This window comes from Suricata suricatta, chromosome 12, assembly GCF_006229205.1.
Source record: "Suricata suricatta isolate VVHF042 chromosome 12, meerkat_22Aug2017_6uvM2_HiC, whole genome shotgun sequence".
NCBI lineage: Eukaryota > Metazoa > Chordata > Mammalia > Carnivora > Herpestidae > Suricata > Suricata suricatta.
In genome coordinates, this window is record NC_043711.1 from 19,994,632 (window position 1) to 20,016,192 (window position 21,561).

The 21,561-nt window shown below is 40.5% G+C and overlaps 2 protein-coding genes and 1 long non-coding RNA gene across 8 annotated transcripts in view; 1 reads left to right on the forward strand and 2 right to left on the reverse strand.

The window, feature by feature from the left end:
* LOC115275093 overlaps positions 1-5,018 on the reverse strand; it is an 11,465-nt gene extending 6,447 nt beyond the window's left edge. The window contains exon 1 of the long non-coding RNA XR_003901392.1: positions 4,731-5,018. This is a non-coding gene — a long non-coding RNA (uncharacterized LOC115275093). The remainder of the gene's footprint in view (positions 1-4,730) is intronic.
* IQCF2 (IQ motif containing F2) lies at positions 4,832-7,924 on the forward strand. 5 transcript variants are annotated; one of them, XM_029918701.1, is made up of 4 exons: positions 4,832-4,938; positions 5,381-5,464; positions 6,221-6,641; positions 7,904-7,924. In XM_029918701.1, the coding sequence occupies exons 1-3, from the start codon at positions 4,909-4,911 to the stop codon at positions 6,602-6,604; spliced, it is 498 nt and encodes a 165-aa protein (XP_029774561.1). In that variant the 5' UTR covers positions 4,832-4,908; the 3' UTR covers positions 6,605-6,641; positions 7,904-7,924. The 5 variants fall into 5 exon arrangements, with proteins under 5 accessions (XP_029774561.1, XP_029774560.1, XP_029774562.1 ...); XM_029918700.1 differs by lacking the exon at positions 7,904-7,924 and adding an exon at positions 7,401-7,488; XM_029918702.1 differs by lacking the exon at positions 7,904-7,924 and adding an exon at positions 6,813-7,395.
* A 10,701-nt stretch (positions 7,925-18,625) lies between these two features.
* IQCF5 (IQ motif containing F5) lies at positions 18,626-20,569 on the reverse strand. Of its 2 annotated transcripts, none has more exons than XM_029918704.1 (2): positions 20,490-20,569; positions 18,626-19,077 (listed from the first exon to the last, which is right to left on the reverse strand). In XM_029918704.1, the coding sequence occupies exons 1-2, from the start codon at positions 20,491-20,493 to the stop codon at positions 18,638-18,640; spliced, it is 444 nt and encodes a 147-aa protein (XP_029774564.1). In that variant the 5' UTR covers positions 20,494-20,569; the 3' UTR covers positions 18,626-18,637. The 2 variants fall into 2 exon arrangements, with proteins under 2 accessions (XP_029774564.1, XP_029774565.1); XM_029918705.1 differs by having other exon boundaries at positions 20,434-20,522.
* Between the last annotated feature and the right edge of the window lie 992 nt (positions 20,570-21,561).

Here is a 21,561-nt window from a genome sequence, read left to right on the forward strand (position 1 = left end):
TGAATGTATCATAGATAAGCTGCTATATAACGATTGCCACTTCAGATAGCTGTGAAATTAGGTGATTAACTAGTTGTTACTTAACCTTCTAATTTCTGTATAAGTCTAATTACATGAAACAGAAGTTGGTGTTTTGATTTTTTACTTTGCTTTTCTGTTTTGAGTGTCATTGCAACTACTGTATTGTAAATGATGGAAATAATTGCATATGTTAAAAAAATATGAAACTTTATAAAGTAAAAAAAATAAAAATAAATAAAATTTAAAAAAAAAAAGCCAAGAGAAAGACAGAGAGTACTAAATGTAGATGTGATGTTCCAGAATGTTGGGAAGTTGGACACAAAGTTTTATACTGGACCTTGTAGATTTCGCTCTAAGAGGCAGTGATGAAATCATCCACTCTATCACTACTGACACTAGGCCTTCAGAATTGCTCAAGTTTGTCCTATAGTTTATCCAATTGAGGATTTGGGAAGACTCCAGCTACATTTTCAGCAAAGAGAGAAAAAATTCTTGCTCTTAAAGTGGGTTTTTGCTTTCTTTTCTTTTTTTTTTTTTTGGACTGATTTCTTTTTTTTCCTAGTGGTTAAAGTATTTATGTCAATGATATCAAAGTTAGGTAAGATAGTTAGGTTTGAATAGGATAGTTAGGTTTATCAGACTATGAAATGTCCTATGAAAAATAGTCTAGATATCACCTATCATCCTTAAGATTCTATAGCTGAGTCAAACCCTTGTCTATATTACCATATCACACATAGAAAGTCTTGTTGTTATTGTTGTTGCTGTTTTGTTTTATTTTGTCTGTTTTTGAATTTTAAGATTTTCTATTTAAAAAGTGATTTAGATGGTGAAAAAAAATTCACAGTACTTTCCCTAGCTGAAAATACTAGTAGTCTTTAAGCTAGCAACCATTGGAAAAATCCATCAGTTTTAAATTTATTTTTTGTTAGAAATCAAATACATCTAAATAAGTCAGAGGTTAAAGATGATATCTACAGAGTCTTATCATAGGCTTAAAATAGAGTCAAGCCATTATTATAAGTCCCAAAGTCCAATAAATTTATGTAAAGATCTAATTTACTTTACAGAATATCAGTTTGGAATCATCCTTACTTCCATTTAGAAAAATATTAACCATCATTTTGAAAGGAAAATGTGATATGCTAAAATTCAATAATCATGTGGATTGTGATACTGAAATACATACCATTCTGACTTTCAAAAAAAAAAAAAAAACATGGATAAACCTAGAGATATACTTAGTGAAATAAGTCAGACAGAGAAAAACAAATTCCTATGGTTTCATTTATATGTGGAATCTAAGAAACAAAATAAATGAATAAACAAATGAACAAAAAGAAAAATCAGACCTATAAAGAGTAATTGATGGTTGCCAGAGGGAAAGGGGGTGGGGAATGGGCAAAATCCAAGAAGGGGGAGTGAGAGATACAGGCTTCCAGTTACAGACTGAATAAATTGTGGGAGTAAAAGGTACAGCATAGGGTATATAGTCAATGGTATTGTAATAGCATTGCATGGTGACAGACGGTAACTATACTTGTGGTGAGCATAGTACAATGTATAGAGTTGTTAAATAACTGTTGTATACCTGGAATTAATGCAATATGTGCATCAACTATACTTAAATAAAATAAAAATAATAAAATAAAGCTAGTATGAAGGTTAAAAGACAAAAATAGTAAAAATAACTATGACTACAATAATCAGTTAAGGGATACATAGACAAAAAGATGTAAAATATGAGATAAAAAGGTGTAAAATGTGACACTGAAAACAAAATATGTTGGGAAGAGTAGTGCTGAGCTTTATTTTTTATTTATTTTTATTTTTTTAACATCATTTATTCTGAGAGAGAGACACACAGAGTGTAAGCGGGAGAGGGTCAGAGAGAGGGGGAGACACAGAATCAGAAGCAGGCTTTAGTTGTTATCAACCTAAAAATAAATTGTTATAGGTATAAATTATTATATGTATGCCTCATGGTAACCACAAAGCAAAAACCTATAATACACACACATAAAATAAAGAGTAATATAAGCATACCACTAAAGAAAGTCACCAAACCACCAAGGAAGAGAATGAGAAAAGAAGAAATTAACAGAGAGGAACTACAAAAACAACCAAAAAACAATGAACAGAATAGAAATGAGCACATACCTTTCAATAATCACTTTAAATTTTTTTTTATGTCTTTTATTTATTTTTTGAGAGACAGAGAGAGACAGTGCGAGCAGGGGAGGGTCAGAGAGAGACACAGAATCTGAAGCAGGCTCCAGGCTCTGGGCTATCTGTCAGCACAGAGCCTGATGTGGGGCTCAAACTCACGATCCATGAGATCATGACCTGAGCTGAAGCTGGACGCTTAACCGAATGAGCCATCCAGGCACCTCTCAATAATCACTTTAAATGTTAATGGACTAAATTCTTCAATTAAAGGACATAGAGTGGCTGAATTGATTTAAAAACCACCCATCTGTATGCTGCCTGTAAGAAATACACTTTAAATGTAAAGACACACATAAACTGGAAATGAAGGGATGGAAAAAGATATTCCATCCAAGCGGAAACCAAAAGAAAGCTGGAGTAGCAGTACTTATGTCAGACAAAATAGACTTTAAGATAAATACTGTAGTAAGAAACAAACAAGGGTGTTACATAATGATATAAAGTCAATCCAACAAGAAGATATAACATTTGTAAATATTTATGCACCCAGCATAAAAGCACCTAAATATATAAAACAAATACTAACAGACGTAAAGGAAAAATAGACAGTGTTACAATGCTTAGAGGATTTTAACACTCTCACATCAAGGGATAGATAATTCAGCCAGAAAATCAGTAAGAAAACATTTGTCTTAAATGACATGTTAGACTAGTTGGAATTAACAAATGCACAGAACATTCCATCCAAAAGAAAAAGAATACACGTTCTCAAATGCACATGGAACATTTTCCAAGATAGATCATATGTTAGGCTACAAAACAAGTCTTCATAAATGTAAGAGGAGTGAAATAATATCAAGCATCTTTTCTGACTACAATAGAAACTAATTACATGAAGAAAACTGGAAATTCACAAATATATGGATATTAAACCACATGCTACTATAAAACCAATGGACCAAAGAAGAAATCAAAAGGATAAATAAATACCTTGAGACAAAGAGAAGTGGAAATATAACATACCAAAATTTGAGACGCAGCAAAAGTAATTCCAAGAAGGAAGTTCATAATGATAAATGCTTACTACCTCAAGAAATAAAAGTATGAAATAAAGAGCCTACAGCTCAAGAAACTAGAAAAAGAAGAACAAAAGAAGCCCAAAGTTAATAGAAGGAGAGAAATAACAAAGAGCAGAGCAGAAAGAACGAAATAGAAACTAAAAAGACAATAGAAAATATCAGGAATTAAAGAGATGTTACAGTTACAGTTTTAAATAGTAAGATTTATAGAATGTAAATTATATCTAAAAAAAAAAAAAAAAGACCTTTACAGGGACACCTGGCTGGCTCAATTGGTAGAACATGAGATTCTTGATCTTAGGGTTGTGAGTTCAAAGCCCACACTGGGTGTAGAGACCACTTTAAAATTAAATCTTAAAAAAAAAAAAAAAAAAAAACCTTTACAGAGAAATTTTTTAAAACTTTATAGGAATATATTTAAAAATATGTTTTTAAAGACATAAAAGAGGGGCACCTGGGTGGCTCAGTCGGTTACGCGTCTGGCTTCGGCTCAGGTCATGATTTCACAGTTTGTGGGTTTGAGCCCCGCATCGGGCTCTGTGCTAACAGCTAGCTTAGAGCCTGGAGCCTGCTTCGGATTCTGTATCTCCCTCTCTCTCTGATCCTCCCCTGCTTGCACTGTCTCCCTCTGTCTCTCAAAAATAAAAAAAAAAATAAAGACATAAAAGAGTTCTTAGGAAGGGATAGTCCATGGTCTTGGAAGGAGGTCAGTATTAGAATATAGCCTTTTTCCCCCCTAAAAAAATCCGGAACTGACACTATGAAATGCTTGATGGAAACTTCTGTCTTTTAATAACCTTGAATAGTTTGTCACATTGGAAATATCTGAGTTTGTAAGGTTTTTTTTTAAGTTTTGGTATGAATCTACCTGGTCTTGATGTCTTATTTATGGTAGATCTTCAATAACCTTCTCAATTTATTAACTTTACATATTTTCTTCAATTAGTTTTGGTAATTTACATTTTGTTAGGAAAGCATTTCCTCTTAGTTTTCAAATTTGTTACCATGACATTCTCTTACATTTATTTAAATCTCCTTGTGATTATTTTGCCTTTCTCATTCCATTTTTGTTCTTTCTCCATTGCTCAGATTCTTAGAGTGTTTATCTTTAATATTGGTCTTTCCAAAAATACCACATTTTCAATTTACTTTCCACCACCTGTTTTTGTTTTCTATTTAATTTAAAATTTTACCTTTATTTTATTGCTGGGGTACCTGGGTGGCTCAGTCGGTTAGGCATCTGACTTCAGCTCAGGTCATGATCTCACAGTTCATGAGTTCAAGACCCATATCAGGCTGTGTGCTGATAGCTCAGAGCCTAAAGCCTGCTTTAGATTCTGTGTCTCCCCACTCTCTCTGCCCCTCCCCTGCTCATGCTCGCTCACTCTCTCTCCTCTCTCTCTCTCTCTCTCTCTCTCAAAAATAAATAAACTTAAAAAAAATAAAATAATAAAAATTTACCTTTCTTTTACTGCTTTTTAGATTCATCTGTTCTTTCTCTTTCTAGTTTCCTATGGTGCATTGAGGTACTGAAACATGAGTCAAGGGGAGACAGGAAATGCTAAATCATAGAAGACACTGGAGAGCTGCACGCTGCCACGTGAGGCCTGCTCCCCTGTGTGACTAATAATGAGGAAGGATGTGGATGGATCTCATCAGAGGAAGTCAGGTATGGAATGGAGCTCATGTGCCCTATCTTTCCACTCTGAGTTCTGGAACAGCTCTGACAGGAGAGAAGCAGACAGGCAGTACAGGTTCCCATGGATCTTAATTCTGAGGAAGACTCAGCTCTGCGGCAGATGGCCTAATCCTTATGTCATAATGCGGTTGTGAACTCATAGCTGCCCCCCTCATTTTACTCATGCCAGACTTTGGGAAGTAGAGAAATCAAGGCTAATGAACCATCTAGAGACAAGCCATGGGGCTCAGATTTTGTGTAAGAGACATGGCCAGATTTACTAGGCAAACTAGGAGTAGGTGGGGATCACCCAGGACTTCACAGGTCTTGGGAAAATAAGGGATGCTGAGGCAGGGGTGTCTTTGTGCAGAGCCATGGACAGAAACAGCAGTCTTGACTCATCCCTTCATTTCCCATTTAATTCTGATGACAGACTCATGGCAATTTAGTTGTAGTGGTAATTGAAGATGTTGAAGAAATAACTGAATGGAAGATGAGGGAGAAGCAGAAACCCAAGGTGGGTAAAATTTCCATGTAGTTAAGAGATATCCAGGACATTTATATTTGTGTCATAAAGGTGTGGAATTGTGCTCCTTATGGATCCTGAGTCTAAATCAGGAGTCAACTCAGTATTGGCCCAGTTTTCCTCCACTCCCTTCTCAGCATGGGCTCTCAGGATGTCAGTCTGACTGTGACATGAAGAGTGAATGAGGAGAATGAAAGCCATCAAGAAATGAATGGGGCTGGGAGGTGAGAATATGAGGACTCTGAATTAGTACAATTTTCAAAATATGGGAAATCTGGAGTAGAAAGTGGGGTGAGCATGCTGAAAACCCCCCATGGTACTGAAGTACATTGTGGCAGAGGGAAATCAGCCAATGATGGTTTGGGACTAGAATTAGCAGAGAATACCAGACAAAAGCATTATGAGGCCAAACCTCCAAAATCCAATAAGCACTGAAGATGTGGAGCATGACTAAAAAAGACCCTCACATCCCTAATGCACCCTTCTAGCTACTAATGGTTTTCCCCCTTGATCTATACACCTGTGAGATAGTTATAGGGTGCTGTGACTCTGAGGGCAGAGTGATGTGCCCACAGTGGCAGAGGAGGCTCACTACCCAGGTATTCTGACTCTTACACAGTGTCCTGCCAACTCCCCTTAACTCTCCAAAGAAATGATAACTGTTAAGAGAATCCAGGGCCCTTCCAGAAAGATCTTAGAGGTTGATGGCAGGAAGTTCCCTGAGTGGTCTCTCTTATTTCCGCTTAGAAAACTTGTAAGAAACAAACAAAAGCAGCCACAGAGATCCAGGCCTGGTGGCGTGGCACCCTGGTACGCCGGACCTTGCTACATGCAGCCCTCAGGGCCTGGATCATTCAGCGCTGGTGGAGGCTGACCTTGGATAGCCTGCTGCAGAAGAAGCGAAAGCAAGCCCTTGTCACCTATGCAAATACAATGAGGGCAGTGGTCAAGATCCAGTCCTTGGTCCGTATGTGGCGTATCCACTGGCGATACCATCAGGTGCTCAATGCCATCTATGTCATCCAGTGCCACTGGCAATGCCACAACTGCAATACCTGTGCTCTCCTCCGGGGCCACTGTGTAGTCACAGCCAGTCACCTGCAGTTCCACATTGAGATCATCAACCCCTAATGACTGGCAAGAAGGGGTGCTGTGTCTCCTGTACCCAGTAAGTTTACCTTGGTCTGTATGTCTCATGTTCTCCTCCAGCTAACGGAACTGTTGGGTCTTAGGCCATGCTGCCTCCTTTTCTCCCTGGGAAATAACTTCAGTAAGGTTTTCCCCCTTGTGTCCACGGACCCTATTCTGGAATGACAATGACCATATGCTATTTACTCAGTTTTCAAAACAGAAACTGAGGTCCTTGTCTATCGTGATATATGACGGAGCCAGAAGTTCCAGTTCCCATTCCCAGCTCCATTCCTTTCTTCCAACCTGTGGGTCTGAAAGATAGGTGGACCGCATCTCACTGAAAACCCTGAGCACCTCTGCACATGAGGAGAGACTCTGAGATTCTCCTCTGTCAGCCTGCGGTCAGGGGTTGACTGGGGTCTGGGTTACCTCAGACAAGGTGTCTTTGACAAACACCTAGAGAAAATGCCAACATTTGCCTGACTCTACCGGAAGTAGCACAGTGCCACCTCGGGTGAAGGACGGGAAGCTGGCCTTAGTGACAGGTGCAGCTGGTCATGCTGATGAGCAGCTGAGGACCCTGGGGGCTAACGGAGAATAGAAGTTCATGGTACTCCAATTCTGTCTCCACAAGATCCTTACCTGAACTCCTCTCCCTAAGGCTGTACAACGAATAGGGCTCCCTCTGATATTATCCCATCCCTACTCCTATTTCCATTCTTGGTGACTTTATCATTGTTCAGATTGTCCTATCAATCTCCTTGCTCTAATAAACCATTTTTGCTTCCCTCCTCAGCCACTCACTCCCATAGTCCTACAAAAAGCAGTGTGATTCGATAGAACCTTCTGTGATGATAGAAATAAACTGGGTCTGGGTTATCTCATGTGGGAGCCGTGAGCCACATCTGGTTGCGAAGCACTTGAAATGTACCTGGTTGCAATGAAAGAATTGAATCTTTAACTTAATTTTATTTAAATTAATTTAGGTTTAAATGGCACATGTGGATAGTGGCTATTCCATTCGTTGCTGTGGCTGTAGACCTCACCAGTATGAATAATTGTTCTGTTACCCAAATTGCTTTTTCTAATGTTCCATTTTCTGATTATTCTTTCTTCCCAGTTCACTTTTCAAATATCCCCATCTGTTTCTTCAGATGTGATGTCTTCCAAACTATTGACCCTACCTTTTTATGTTTTACAGCCATCACCCCTGACATGTCCTTGCATCTTTCTTTACCCAGTTCATATTCTGTGGTTAATTATTATAATCTCTGCTCTACACAACTTGACTTTTCTTAGGCCTCTCTCTGTGCAAATGTGTGGGGTGAACTCAACCATCTACCTGCCCTGTGCCTGCAGAAGAGTGAGCATGGCTGGAGCAAAACAACCCTGAGGCATAATCTCAGTTTATATTCATAACTGCAGATGTCTACTGGATGAATTTCCCAATTAATTTCTCTGGTATGCTTGCATTTCCATTTTTTGAGTTGAATATCCGTATCACCTCCTCTCCAAATGTCTAGTTCTACATCTTCTCCCCTTGACCTGGGTGATGATATATGTTATCACACACTCAAATGAAGAAATGGGAGCAGACTGTACCCCTATCTTCCTACCACCACATTTTCCCTTCTCCTTCCCTCTAAATACAAACTAAATACTCTGAAAATAATTCAATAAGCAATCCTAAAAGGACTCTGAAAGGTGGAAAGAAGAAGGTGGATCAGCTAGGAACCTCAAGATTTAAAAATGTATACCATGATTAATTCCCTGGGTTTTCTTTTTATCTATCATATATCTCAGACTGGACCCCAGAAATGTCTGCAATCCAGAACTACTAACGGGTATAGGGAAAACAATAAAAACAAGAAAATCCTGCTCTTTATAGCCAAAGGAAGGGTAGCCCCACAGAAACTATTCAGGGAGACCCATACCTGGTGGCAATGACAAGCTAAACTTCCTGCAGTAGTGATACTAGCACCCAGATGGGTCAGTCCGTCTCATACTCCAAATCCTCTGGTAGCAGCAGGCATGATCTGCCCATAGCAGCAGCAATAGTGGACCTCAGGCTTATCTACCCTCTCCACACCCCACACGAGCAGCAGTGGCCCAGGGTAGCAGTAGCAGCAGAGCCCACCACATTTCTTATCTGCTGACGGAAGCAAACCTGATCTACCTTCCTCATGAAAGAGACTGAAGAAGATATAAATAAATGGAAACTTGCCATGTTCATGGTTAAGAGGAGTTAATTTTGTTAAAATGTCCATACTACCCAAAGTGACCTTTAGATTCAGTACAATCCCTATCATAATTCCTATGACATTTTTCACAGATATAGAAAAAAGAATCCTAAAATTTGTATCTAACCACAAACAATCCTGAACAGTCAATGTAATCTTGAGAGGAAAAAAGAACAAAACTGAGAGACATCACATTTCCTGGTTTCAACTAAGATTACAAAGCTATAGCAATAAGAACAATATGGTAGTGCCATAAAAACACACACTTAGACTGATGGGACAGAACAGAGCCCCCAGTAATAAACCCACACGTGTGTGGTCAATATTAGGCAAGGGAGCCAGGAATACATAATGGGTAAAGAGTAGTCTCTTCAATAAAGGATGGGAAAACTAAATATCCACATGCAAAAGAATGAAATTGGACCTTTAATCTTGCACCATGTACAAAATAAACTCAAAATGAATTAAAGACCTAAACGTAAGACCTGAAACTGTAAACTTCTAGCAGGAAACATGGGAGAAAAACTGCTTGACATTGGTCTTGGCAATGATTGGAAACATTTGAGAAGAATTGGCTTTAAATGGTTGGTAGAATTCACCCATCAAGTATGTGGTCTTGCTTTTCTTTACTGGGAGATTGTTGGGGGCCACCGAGTTTTGGCCGCCTCAAGCAAGGAGATATCGCTCTCTCTCGGGAGCAACCAAAAAACAAGATTTACATCTGGAGGCTAGGAAAGTGCATTTCCTGGTCCGGGATTCAGAGACAGTCCTACTGAGCCAGACGAAAAAAGCCAAAATGAACAAAAGATCAAACCGCATTTTGGATTATTCAGCGCTAAGCTTCCCCTCCCCAGCATTGCAGAGGCAAGTCTGGGTGCCTCTTTTGATGCTGTGTCCGGAGTTTCAGTTTCGTTTTCCCCTTTCTCTAATATTCATTTGACTCTGTTACCTGGCAACCGACCTGGGTCAGTTCCCCGCCCCAAACCCTATATAAGAGTATTATTTTCTGAATAAAGTAGAAGGGGCTTGATCAGAAACCCTGTGTTGTGTCTTTACTCTCTGTGCTCCCCCTTCCTGCCCTTTCTCTCCCTCCCTCAGGAACGAACCCACGAGGATTTGCCGCCCTGCGGGCCGGAGCGTCTAGACGTGACAGGAGATTTATTATTATTATTATTACTGCTTGAATCCACTTACTCACTATTGATCTGTTCAGATTTTCTATTTCATCATGACTCAGTCTTGGTAGGTTGTATGTTTCTAGGAACTTATCCATGTCTTCTAGGTTATTCAATTAGTTTGTGTATAGCTGTTCATAATAGTATTTTATGATCCTCTGTATTTCTGAAGAATCTAGTAGCAATGACAGGCCACTCACAAACCATGAGATCATGACCTAAGCTGAAGTCAAAAGTAAGTGGCTCAGTCAGTTAGTGTCTGACTCTTGATTTCTGCTCAGGTCATCATTTCACAGTTTTGTGAGTTCAAGCCCCACGTCAGTCTCTGCACTGACCCTGCAGAGTCTTCTTGGGATTCCCCGCTTCCCTCCCTGCTCCCACTTACTCTCTCCTTGTCTCTCTCAAAATAAATAAACTTTTAAGAAGTTATTAAAAAAAAAGAGTTGTACACTTAACCGACGTGAGCTGAAATCAAGAGTAGAACATTTAACCAACTTAGCCACGCAGACGCTCCTCTGCTAGGTTTTGTGTGTGTGGTTACCATGAGGCTTAAATAATACATCATATAGTTATGGTGCACCTGGGTAGCTCAGTCAGTTAGTGTCTGGCTTCAACTCAGGTCATGATCTCCTGGTTTGTGAATTCAAGCCCCATGTTGGGCTCTGTGCTGACAGCTCAGAGTCTGAAACCTGCTTCAGGATTCTCTGTCTCCCTCTCCCTGCCCCTTCCCCACTCATGCTCTGTTTCTCTCTCTCTCTGAAAAAAAATCTTACAGTTATGGCAATCTATTTTAAGATATTGACAACTTACCTTCAATTGCATACAAAAGTTCTAACTTTAACTTTTCTTTACATGCTTTATATCACACTTCTTATCTTTTTATATTATGCATCTATTAACAAATTATTGTAACTATATTTTTATTATTGTCTTTTTTCACTGTTCCTTGCTTTTAAAAAAAAAAATGAATGTAGTTGACCCACAGTGTTACATTAGTTTCAGGTGTGCTGCATAGTGATTCAACAACACTTACACTATGCTATTCTCACCACAAACGTAGCTCCCATCTGTCACCATACAACACTATTACAACACCACTGACCATAGTCCCTATTTTGTAACTTTGGTTCCCACGATTTAATCATTCTATAACCAGAAGCCCATTCCTCCCACTCCCCTCTATTCATTTTGCCCATCCGTCAACCCTCACCCTCTTCTGGCAACCATCTTTTAACTTCTACACTAGACTTCAAAGTGATTTGTGCACCAGAGTGCTCAGGTGGTTCAGTCAGTTGAGCATCCAACTCTTGATTTTATCACAGGTCATGATCCTAGGGTTGTGAGATTGAACCCGGCATCAGACTCCACACTGAGTGTGGAGTTTGTTTAAGGTTCTCTCTCTCCCCTGCTTACCCTCTCTTTCTTAAAAAAAAAAAAAAAAGTGATTTATGCACCACCATTACAGTATTTGAGTGCTCTGAATTTTACTGTATATTTTAACTTTACCAACAAGTTTTATACTTTCATGTGTTTTCTTGTTGTTTCTTAGCATTCTTTCATTTTAACTTGAAGACTCCCTTTAGCATTTCTTGTAAGGCAGGTGAAGGAAGGTAAAGTGATGAAGTCCTTCTGTTTTTCTTTGTCAGTTTTTGTCTCTCCTTTAATCTGAAGGACAACAATGGTAGGTGTAGTATTCTTGGTTAGAAGTGTTTTCTTTTGGCACTTCAACTATATCATCCTACTTCTTCCTCATCTTCAAGGTTTCTGCTAAGATTTTCACTGATAGTCTTTGTGTGCGTGTGTGTGTGTGTGTGTGTGTGTGTGTTTGGGGGGGGTCCCTCTCTATGTGACAAGTTGCTTTTATTCTGCTGTTTTTACATTTTTCTCTTTTTCTTTGTCTTTAACAGTTTGATTATACTGTATCTCAGTTGGGTTGATCTTGCTTGGGGTCCTTTGACCTTCAGGTACCTGGATGTCCATATCTCTCTCCCAAAATATAGGTAGTTTTCAACTATTATTTCTTTAAATAATCTTCCTGCCCTTTTTCCTCTCTTTTCCTCCTGGGACTTCTATAATGTGTATATTTGTTTAGTTAGTGGAATTCCATTATCCATGTAGATATTCTTCATTCTTTTTCATTCCTTTTTTCTTTTTGTTCCTCTAACTGGTTCACATCAAAAATGACCTGTATTTGTGTTTCTTGATTCTTTCTTCTGAGTTATCAAGTCTTCTATTTAAGTTTTCTATGGGTTTTCAGTCTTTCATTATATTTAGTAGCTCTAGAATTTCTGTTTGTTTCTTTTAATGGTTTCTATTTCTTAAATTTCTTATTTTTCTCATTCATTTTTTTCCCCTGATTTGCCTAGTTGTTTGTGTTCTCTTGCATTTCATTCAGCTTCTTTAAGATCATTACTTTGAATTGTCAGGCAATTCACAGACCTCCATTTCTTTGGGCTCAATTACAGGAACATTATTAGCTTTCCTTTTTTGGTGTCGTGTTTTCCTGATTTTTCATTATCTCTTTTTTTAAAATATATTTTTATTTAATTTTGAGAGAGAGCATGAGTGGGGGAGGGGCAGAAAGAAAGGGATACCCAGATGCAGGCCCGAACTCACAAACCGTGAGATCACAGTCTGATCCGAAATCAGACACTTAACCGACAGAGCCGCCCAGGCGACCCCTATGATCTCTATTACTACGTGTATGGATGAATGTGGTTCTCACCAGGTCCTAAGAAAGATCCGACCAGGACACTGGGTAGGCCCTAGGAAGGCATAATTGGGCCCAGATCATGGCTTAGAGTGGCCAGAACTGAGTCCCAAGGCTACTTCAGTGTTCATAGCCAGGACTGAAGTCTGCAGGCCTGGCTCTGGAGGCACAGATAGATGTGTCTTCTAGTTGGTCACTAAGTGAGCAGAGCTGCTCATGGAGTGTGACTGGGATGGGCTGGAGCCAAGTCACAGAGTTGTTTCATGAATCTGCTGTCATACCAAAGTTGGCTGTCCTGCTTCCAGAGGCACTGGATCCCCAGCCTGCTGGGACGTCTGTGGACTGAATCTGGGGATAACTGGAGCCAAATTACAGGGCAATTTCAGGATGTCCAAGGGGTGCTGAAGGCATGTTTTCCCCTCGACCCCTGGGCTGTCAGGAAAGCTTTAGACTGCAGCTGGGGGGGGGCTTGAGGTGTGTCACAGGGCCATTTTGAGATCTGCATCAGACCAAGTTTGACAGGCTTGCCTCCAGGGGCTCCCAGAATGTGGTTGAGAGGGGCTAGAACTGGTTCACAGGCCATTTCAGGGTTCAGAGCTGGGGCCAAGGTCTGTAGGTCTATTGCCTGAGACATAGACACACATGACTCCTCCCAGGTTCCTTGATGTATGATGATGGTTGTAAGATCAAGGCCGAACAGGGGGCACAGAGGTGTTTCCATATCAATAGACAAGACCATGATTAGTGAGTCAGCCACTTGGGCATGAGCCTACATTCTCAAAATGGCCTTCTTCGGTCTTGACTCCACTAGAGTTTCACAATCTCTTATCTGGATCCCAGATCTCCCACAAAGTATTTCTGTGCCAAATTATTGATGCTGAAGGGTAATAGGAGCAGGAAATCTCCTTTTTCATGACCTTTTTGATATTCTCCATTAAAATATATATACTTTTTTAATTTCCAAAGAGGGGCACCTGGGTGGTTCAGTCAGTTAAGTGTCAAACTCTTGATCTCAGCTCAGATCTTGATCTCATGGTCATGAATTCAACCCCTGTGTTGGTCTCCATGTTGGGCTCCGTGCTGGGCATGAAACTTACTTAAAAAATAAAAACAAACTCCCAAAACAAAACAGTAAAAAAGAAACAATCCAGAGAGAAAATAAGCAAAAGATATTAACAGATATTTCACAGGAGAGTATATAGATGGCAAATAAGCACTTGAAAGCATTAATTAAGCATTCAACTCAATTAATCATTTGGTAAATGGAAATTAAAACCACAGTGAAGGGGAGTCTGACTGGCTCAGTCAGTGGAGTGTGCAAGTCTTAATCTTGGGGTTGTGAGTTCGAGCCCCACTTTGGGTATAGAGATTACTTAAATAAATTTTTTTTTTAAAACACTGAAATGTCACTGCTTATCTATCATAATGGCTAAAACAAGAAAATACTGCCCAAACCAAATGCTGGTGAAAAAATGGAGAAACTGGATCTCTCAAAAATTGTTGGTAGGAATGTTAAATAGCACAGCAACCTTGGAAAACAATTTAAAAAAATTTTTTTTTACTGTTTTTATTTATTTTGCGGGGAGAGAGAGAGAAACAACGTGAACAGGGGAGTGTCAGAGAGAGAGGGAGACAGAATCTGAAGACAGGCTCCAGGCTCTGAGCTAGCTGTCAGCACAGAGCCTGATGTGGGGCTCGAACCCATGAACCATGAGATCATGACCTGAGCCCAAGTCAGACGCTTAACTGACTGAGCCACCCAGGCGCCCCTGGAAACAATTTTGAATTTTCCTAAATAACTAAGTGTGCAATTCTCATACAATCCTGAAATTGTGCTCTTGGATATTACTCCCAGAAAAAAAAAAAACACACACACAGAAATTTATGTTTACACAAAAGCCTTTATATGAAGTCAAAACTAGAGAAAACATGGCAGAAAGGATGGACAAAGAATCCATCTCCCTCATCTAGACAAAAACTGCATAGGACGGCTGTGTCCGTTTTGGAGCTCTGGACTCTCTTTGAAGGCTTATAACTTCCAGAAACTTAGATGGTAAATTGTCATTAATTTTGGTCAATTTCAGCTCTTAGTGCAGAACTGGCTACCCATCCCTGACCCTATCCCTAATCCCCAGCACCATGGTGGGCAACCATGCTTGAGTTCTATAAAAATTTTTATTCAGTTTACAAAAGCCAAGGTGAGTAATAAAAATTCTGTCCTCTAAATATCAAGGTTCTGTGCTCAGATTGCTTATTGCTGCTTGGATCGCAGAGGTACAGAAACAGAGGCAGGCAGCCATTGTTGCAATTCCATATTCCCACCTGAATTGTTTCAATACCTTCCTCCTCCAGCTAAAACAATTTCCAGAGCATTTAAAAGTATGGAACCCCCTTTTTTTTTACCCTTCACTTTTCTCTTTTTCCCTTATTGAGTGCCAGACATTTAAGGACCAGAACACATATACAGGGTATTTAACAAGTTATTATGAGGGCGCCTGGGTGGCTCAGTGGGTTAAGCTTCTGACTTTGGCTCAGGTCATGATCTCACGGTTCATGAGTTCAAACCCAATGTGTCGGGCTCTGTGCTGACAGCTCCGAGCCTGGAGCCTGCTTCAGATTCTGTGTCTCCCTCATTCTCTGCTCCTCCCCTACTCATGCTCTGCTCTCTCTGTCTCTCAAAAATAAACATTAAAAAAATAAAATAAAATAAAAAGTCATTATGTTTGCCCAGGGAAAGGTGTGAGCTCAAAATTTAAGAGATGATCTTAAATTTACACCTTAGATTAACCCCAAAACAGAGACACCTTACAACAAACCAACAACTACAACAAAGAAAGAACCCTAGCAAAATGAGGGAAAGGGTGAAAATCTGACCTGTAGAATCACCACAATATAAGATTCAAATTTCCGGTTTTCAACAATGAAAAATTACAAGGCATACTAAGAAGTGGGAAACTATGGCTTATTCAAAAGAAAAACATTAAATCAACAGAAACTCTGAGAAAAACAAGATGACAGACTTATTAAAAATAGACTAAAACAACAGTCTAAAATGTGCTCAGAGAGCTAAAAGAAGACATGGACAAAGTCAATAAAATGATGTAAGAACAATATGGAAATATTAAGAGAGTTAAAAAAAAAAAACATTTTTAAAGTAGGCTCCATAAAGCCCAATGTGGGGCTTGAACTCATGACCCTGAGATCAAGACCTGAGCTGAGATCAAGAGTCAGATGCTTAACCAGCTGAGCCACTCAGGTGTCCCAAGAGATAGAAAACCCTTTTAAAGAGCAATTCTTGGATTGAAAATTACAATAACTGAAATGAAAATTCACTAGAGGGATTCAAAAGCAGATCTGAGCAGTCAAAAGAATCTGTGAACTTGAAGACAGGACAATTGACATTATTGAGTCTGAGGAACAGAAAGAAAGATTGAATAAAAACTAATATAGCCTAAAGTCCTGTGAAAAACCACCAACCTCTCCAGCATATGCCTTGTGGAAGTCCCAGAAGGAAGAGAGAAAAAAGTACAGAAAGATGACTGAAGAATGGGTTAAAACTTACCAAATTTGATGAAATACATGAATATAAACACCCAAAAAGCTCAGTGAACTCAAGACAGGATAAACTCAAAGAGATTCATGCCAAGACGCACTACAATCAAACTTCCAAAAGACAAAGACAAAGAGAGAATCTTGAAAGCATCAACAGAGAAGCAACCCATTACATATAAGTGATTGCCTATAAAGTCATCAGTGGATCTCATTGGAAACGTTGGAGGCAGAAGGAAATAAACTGTCAAAAAAGAACCCAGTGGGGGCATCTGGATGGCTCAGTTAAGCGTCCAACTTCAACTCAGGTCAAGTCATGATCTCGTGGTTCACAAGTTTGAGCCCCATATCAGGCTCTGTGCTGAGCCTGGAGCCTGCTTCAGATTTCGTGTCACCCTCTCTCCACCTCTCCCCTGCTCACTGTTCACTTTAGCTGTGCTAAAGGGGAGGAGTGAGAGACAGAGGGAGACACAGAATCTGAAGCAAGCTCCAGGCTCTGAGTTGTTGGCACAGCTATTTTTTTTTAAATAGGATCAAATCTTAAAAAAGCATATATCTGATCAGATATTAATATCCAGAATATAGAAAGAACACCTACAACTCAACAACAACACACCAAAAAAAAACCTGATTCAAAAATGGGCAAAGGTGGGGCGCCTGGGTGGCTCAGTTAGTTAAGCCTCTGATTTCGGCTCAGGTCAGATCTCATGTCCGTGGGTTCGAGCCCCGCGTCAGGCTCTGTGCTGACAGCTAGCTCAGAGCCTGGAGCCTGCTTCCAGTTCTGTGTCTCCTTCTCTCTCTGCCCCTCCCCCTCTCATGCTCTGTCTCTCTCTGTATCAAAAATAAATAAAAAAAACATTTAAAAAAATGGGCAAAGGAGGGGCGCCTGGGAGGCTCAGTCAGTTAAGCGTCCGATTTGATTCAGGTCATGATCTTACTGTCTGTGGGTTCAAGCCCCACGTCGGGCTCTGTGCTGACGGGTAGCTCAGAGCCTGGAGCCTGTCTTCAGATTCTGTGTCTCCCTCTCTCTCTGATCTTCCCCTGCTCAGGCTGTCTCTCTCTCTCTCTAAAATAAAAATAAAAACAGTAAAAAAATTTAAATAATGGGCAAAGGATTTAATATATCTTCAAAGAAGATATACAAATGACTAGTAAGCATATAAAAAGATGCTCAACATCACTAATTATTAGGGAAATGCAAATAAAAACTACAATAAGATACCATTTCACATCCAGAAGATAGCTACTATCAATGAGAGAGAGAGAGAGAGAGTCAGATTAACAAGCATTGGCAAGGATATGGAGAAATTAGAACCCTTGAGCACTATTGATGGGAATGTAAAATGTACCGCTGCTATGCAAAACAGCACAGCAGTTCCTCAAAAATTAAAAATAGAATTACTACTTTTACAATGAATTTCATAATAGAAGTACTATTTTATAATGATCCAGCCATTCCACTTTTGGATATATACACAAAAGAATCAAAAGCAGAATCTCAAAGAGATCTTTGTACACCCATGTTCACAGCAGTATTATTTGCAATAACCAAAAGTTATCCATTCATGGATTAATGGATAGAAAAAATGTGGTGTATACATACAATGAAATATGATTCAGCCTTAGAAAAAGAAATTCTGACACGTGCTACAACATGGATGAACCTTGAAGACATGCTAAATGAAAACAGTCATTTCCACTGTGACAACAACGACTACTACTACTAATGTGTGATTCCATTCAAATAAGATGTTTACAGTGATCAAATTGATAGAGACAGAATAGAATAATGGTTGCCTGAGACTGAGGGAAAGGGAAAATGGAGAAGAGTTGTTTAATAGTACAGAGTTTAATTTTGTAAGATGAATAAAGTTCTGGACATGGCTAACGGTGATAATTGCACAACAATGTGAAATACTTGATGCCAGTGAGCTGTTTACTTAAACATTGTTAAAATGGTAAATTCTATGTTATGTATATTTTACCACAAATTTTAAATAGTATTGTTTAATACTATTTGGATTTTAATACCGTTTGGATCGGGGGAAGCAAAAGGTGGCACAGTCCTCCATGTTGCACAACTACAGAGGGCGCCATTTACATGAACCACACTGTGAAAGAGTCTCTCTGGTGTTGGTCAACTCGGTGGCCCTGAAGCTCCCACCTCTCCCACCCCTGGCAAACATTGCTAATCAATCTGTTCATAGGTCCTGTTCATCCAGCATTGGGCTCTCAGAATCTTTCTCCATGCTAGGAGAACTGTCGCTTCCTCAGAACTGACTTATGAGATGCTATCATTAACTCAACGACCTCTCTGAAATCTGACAAAGAGAGCAGAGGACACAGATAGCAGACCTGATCATTCATTTACTGGAAGGGATATGCACTGTTGCACTTTACAAGCCTGTAAGCCCAAAGAGATTTCAAGTTGAAGATTTAGTTGGCTTTCTTTGAGGTTGTAATGGCCCTGAATAAAGCCACGCGTTCGGCAAATATGCCAGCGCCAATAGATCTGGATGATGCGCACTGCATGGAGCAAACGGCAGTAACGAAGGCGTAAGCGCCACATGCGGACCCAAGACTGCAGCTTGACCACTGCCCATTCTTGCTGTGCATAGAGCTCTAGGGATAGTCGCCTCTTCTTCTCCACCAGCTTCACCAGCATCTGCTTCCACCAGCGCTGAATGACACAAGCTCTGAGGGATGCGTGCAACAGTGTCCGGCGTACCAGGGTACCCCGCCACCAAGCCTGGATGACCACAGCCGCTTCCTGTTCTATGATGATCTTTATTCTGGGGTCTTGCAAGGGAAAACGGGACACTTAGGAAACTCATACATTTCAGCTCCCAGGTGTGCCAGGAAGGAGCCCTTATCCTCTGTCAACAATTGGTCCTTTCTCTGACGTTCAGCAGACCTTTTGTGGGCAACAGATGGACTCAGGAGAGTAAGTAAGTGTCCTGCCTCTGTCGCTCTCTTATTACTAGACATGGACACATCATCTTGCCCTCTGAGTCTCATGGCCTCCTTCTGCACTTGCACTGTCACCCAGTTTTGGATGGATCTGGTTGGCCAGTTTAAAGAACACCATAATCAGAAGTGAAAGAGATTTAAGTTTCACCTGGACCTGACCACCTACCTAAGATTCATGTCTCTTCCCTCAGTCCCCTGCCGTTTGCTGGAGAAATGGCATCTTTGCACCTCATGCCCTCTCACCTCTGACTTTAGGTTACATCCACAACTTGCTTCCTCCTCTTTGCCTCACCAAAGTATTAAAAGATTATTCCACCATCTATCTATACTTTATTAAGAGCTTAAACACCAGTTGACACATACATCAGTATAAAGATACACATGCACACACACTTCTAGACCCAATCTTCCTGTACCTTTACCCCAAAGAGAATCCCCACCTTGTAGCTCCCAACCATGTGTGGCTTGAGTTCATACTCTTTGCCCACCTCCTTGGCACAACCCATAGACCCAGATCTCAGCCAGACCCACATCTCAGCCTAAGGAGGAAATGGGAGAAAAGGGACAGCCAAGGAGGAGTCAATCTGTGTTCATTCTAGCTCTGTGTATAAGGACCATTCATCTCAGTTTGCCTGGCACACCTTGAGTTTATGCCTGTTATCCTGGAGTAGTATTGATAAATGTCCCTTCACTCACTGAAGCATCTCTCTTTGGATAACAAAGTACATAGTCACAGACTTTTGGGACACTCCACTGGACCCAAAGGGTCAGAGATGCCACAAGTCAAGATTTTCCCCAACATAGTAGAGCCTAGAACCATCTACACATAGAGGAGTGGAGTGGGTAATGACAGTGATGTGGGTGGGAGTTTGGGGGGCAGCTGCTTCCTCTTCTACCCTTTGCTCCTTCAAGCTCTGTTCTATCAATGTGACTTCATCATCTTTGATTATAACTTGGAAATTTTGCTGTCCTGTAATCAGATATTAGGAAGAAAAACATTGGAGAAAGTAAGGGTGCTCTTCCCATCACTAGGTGCCAAGTCAACCACACGGCTTCCTGGACTTTCCTGGGACCTCAAACATGGAAGGGTTGGAGTGGGGAGGATCCCACCCAGAGATATGGGAACTTACTGTCCTCCCAGAAAACTCAGGTGGATCTAACTGTCTCTTACAAAATATTAAATACCCATGACTTGGGGTGGATGGTCCAATCCCCCTCAGATCTGCACTTTACTAAATTACCCATGGTTAGGGGCAAGATGGTCCCATCACTCTCAGGTCTGTACTCCTCCAGCCACACATTGGCAGGGAACGTGGAGGAGGGGCGAGAGATATGATGTCATAAGGGCACCTATGACTCAGGCACTGGGATGGGTTCCAGCAATTGAGCCCCTTTCTAAGAAAAACCCAGACGACCTGCCCTTTCTTTCCTACCAGAATGGCCAGAGTTCTAGATACAAAGAAGGACACCCCAAATACTGACCCACTGACACAAAACTGTATAATGATACTCATTAAAGCCTGGCTAGTATTTATTATATGGAATTCAGTTCATTTCAACAACGACATTCCAAATAACAATTAGAATGAGTGTCCTATGTACTGATATAGAACAGTGTTCAAGATTTAGCAAGATTAACAATCATCAAATCAAGATCAACTCAATGTAAGTATATATTTATACATGTGTTGTCACAAAAGCATTATTTTTAAAGGGGTGAGGGTTAAGAAGATACATAAAAGTTAGCAGTGATCATCTCTGATGAAGATAGCAGAATTAAGGGAACAGAATAAACTCCCTCATTGTTTCTAACCCTCTTATGTCTGGCCTAACTGTAGGTCATCTAATTATCAGGCCCCTGGGAGAGCATTCGTGAAGCCCCCAGGACCAGCCAAGGCCTTCATCTCAGGCTCAAGTGGCCTCAAACACTCTCCTGTCTTCCTCTTCCCCTGAGAGCCTCAGGGTCACAAAATATGGGTGCGGGGCAACCACTACACAAGAAATGCCTCACTTGTGCCTGCTCCTGGCCTCTGAAGACCCACGTGGTCATTGTGAAGACCTGGTCCCCTCTCAGGGTCACAGCCCCAGGGGTCACTGAGGAGTGCATTTGCAATATGTAGAGAGGGCATGAGGGGGCAATGTGGGGCTATGGAGGGTGTAGAGAAGACACATACTCCTTACCCCCTTCTCCCTTCTCCCTTCCCGCCTTTCTAGATTCCCCTCACCTTGACTAGCACTTCAGCAGTTTCAGGGAGAGCAGTTATCCAGACCTTCGTCTGTGAGGTATCGGATTCTCTAGTTACCATACTTCTC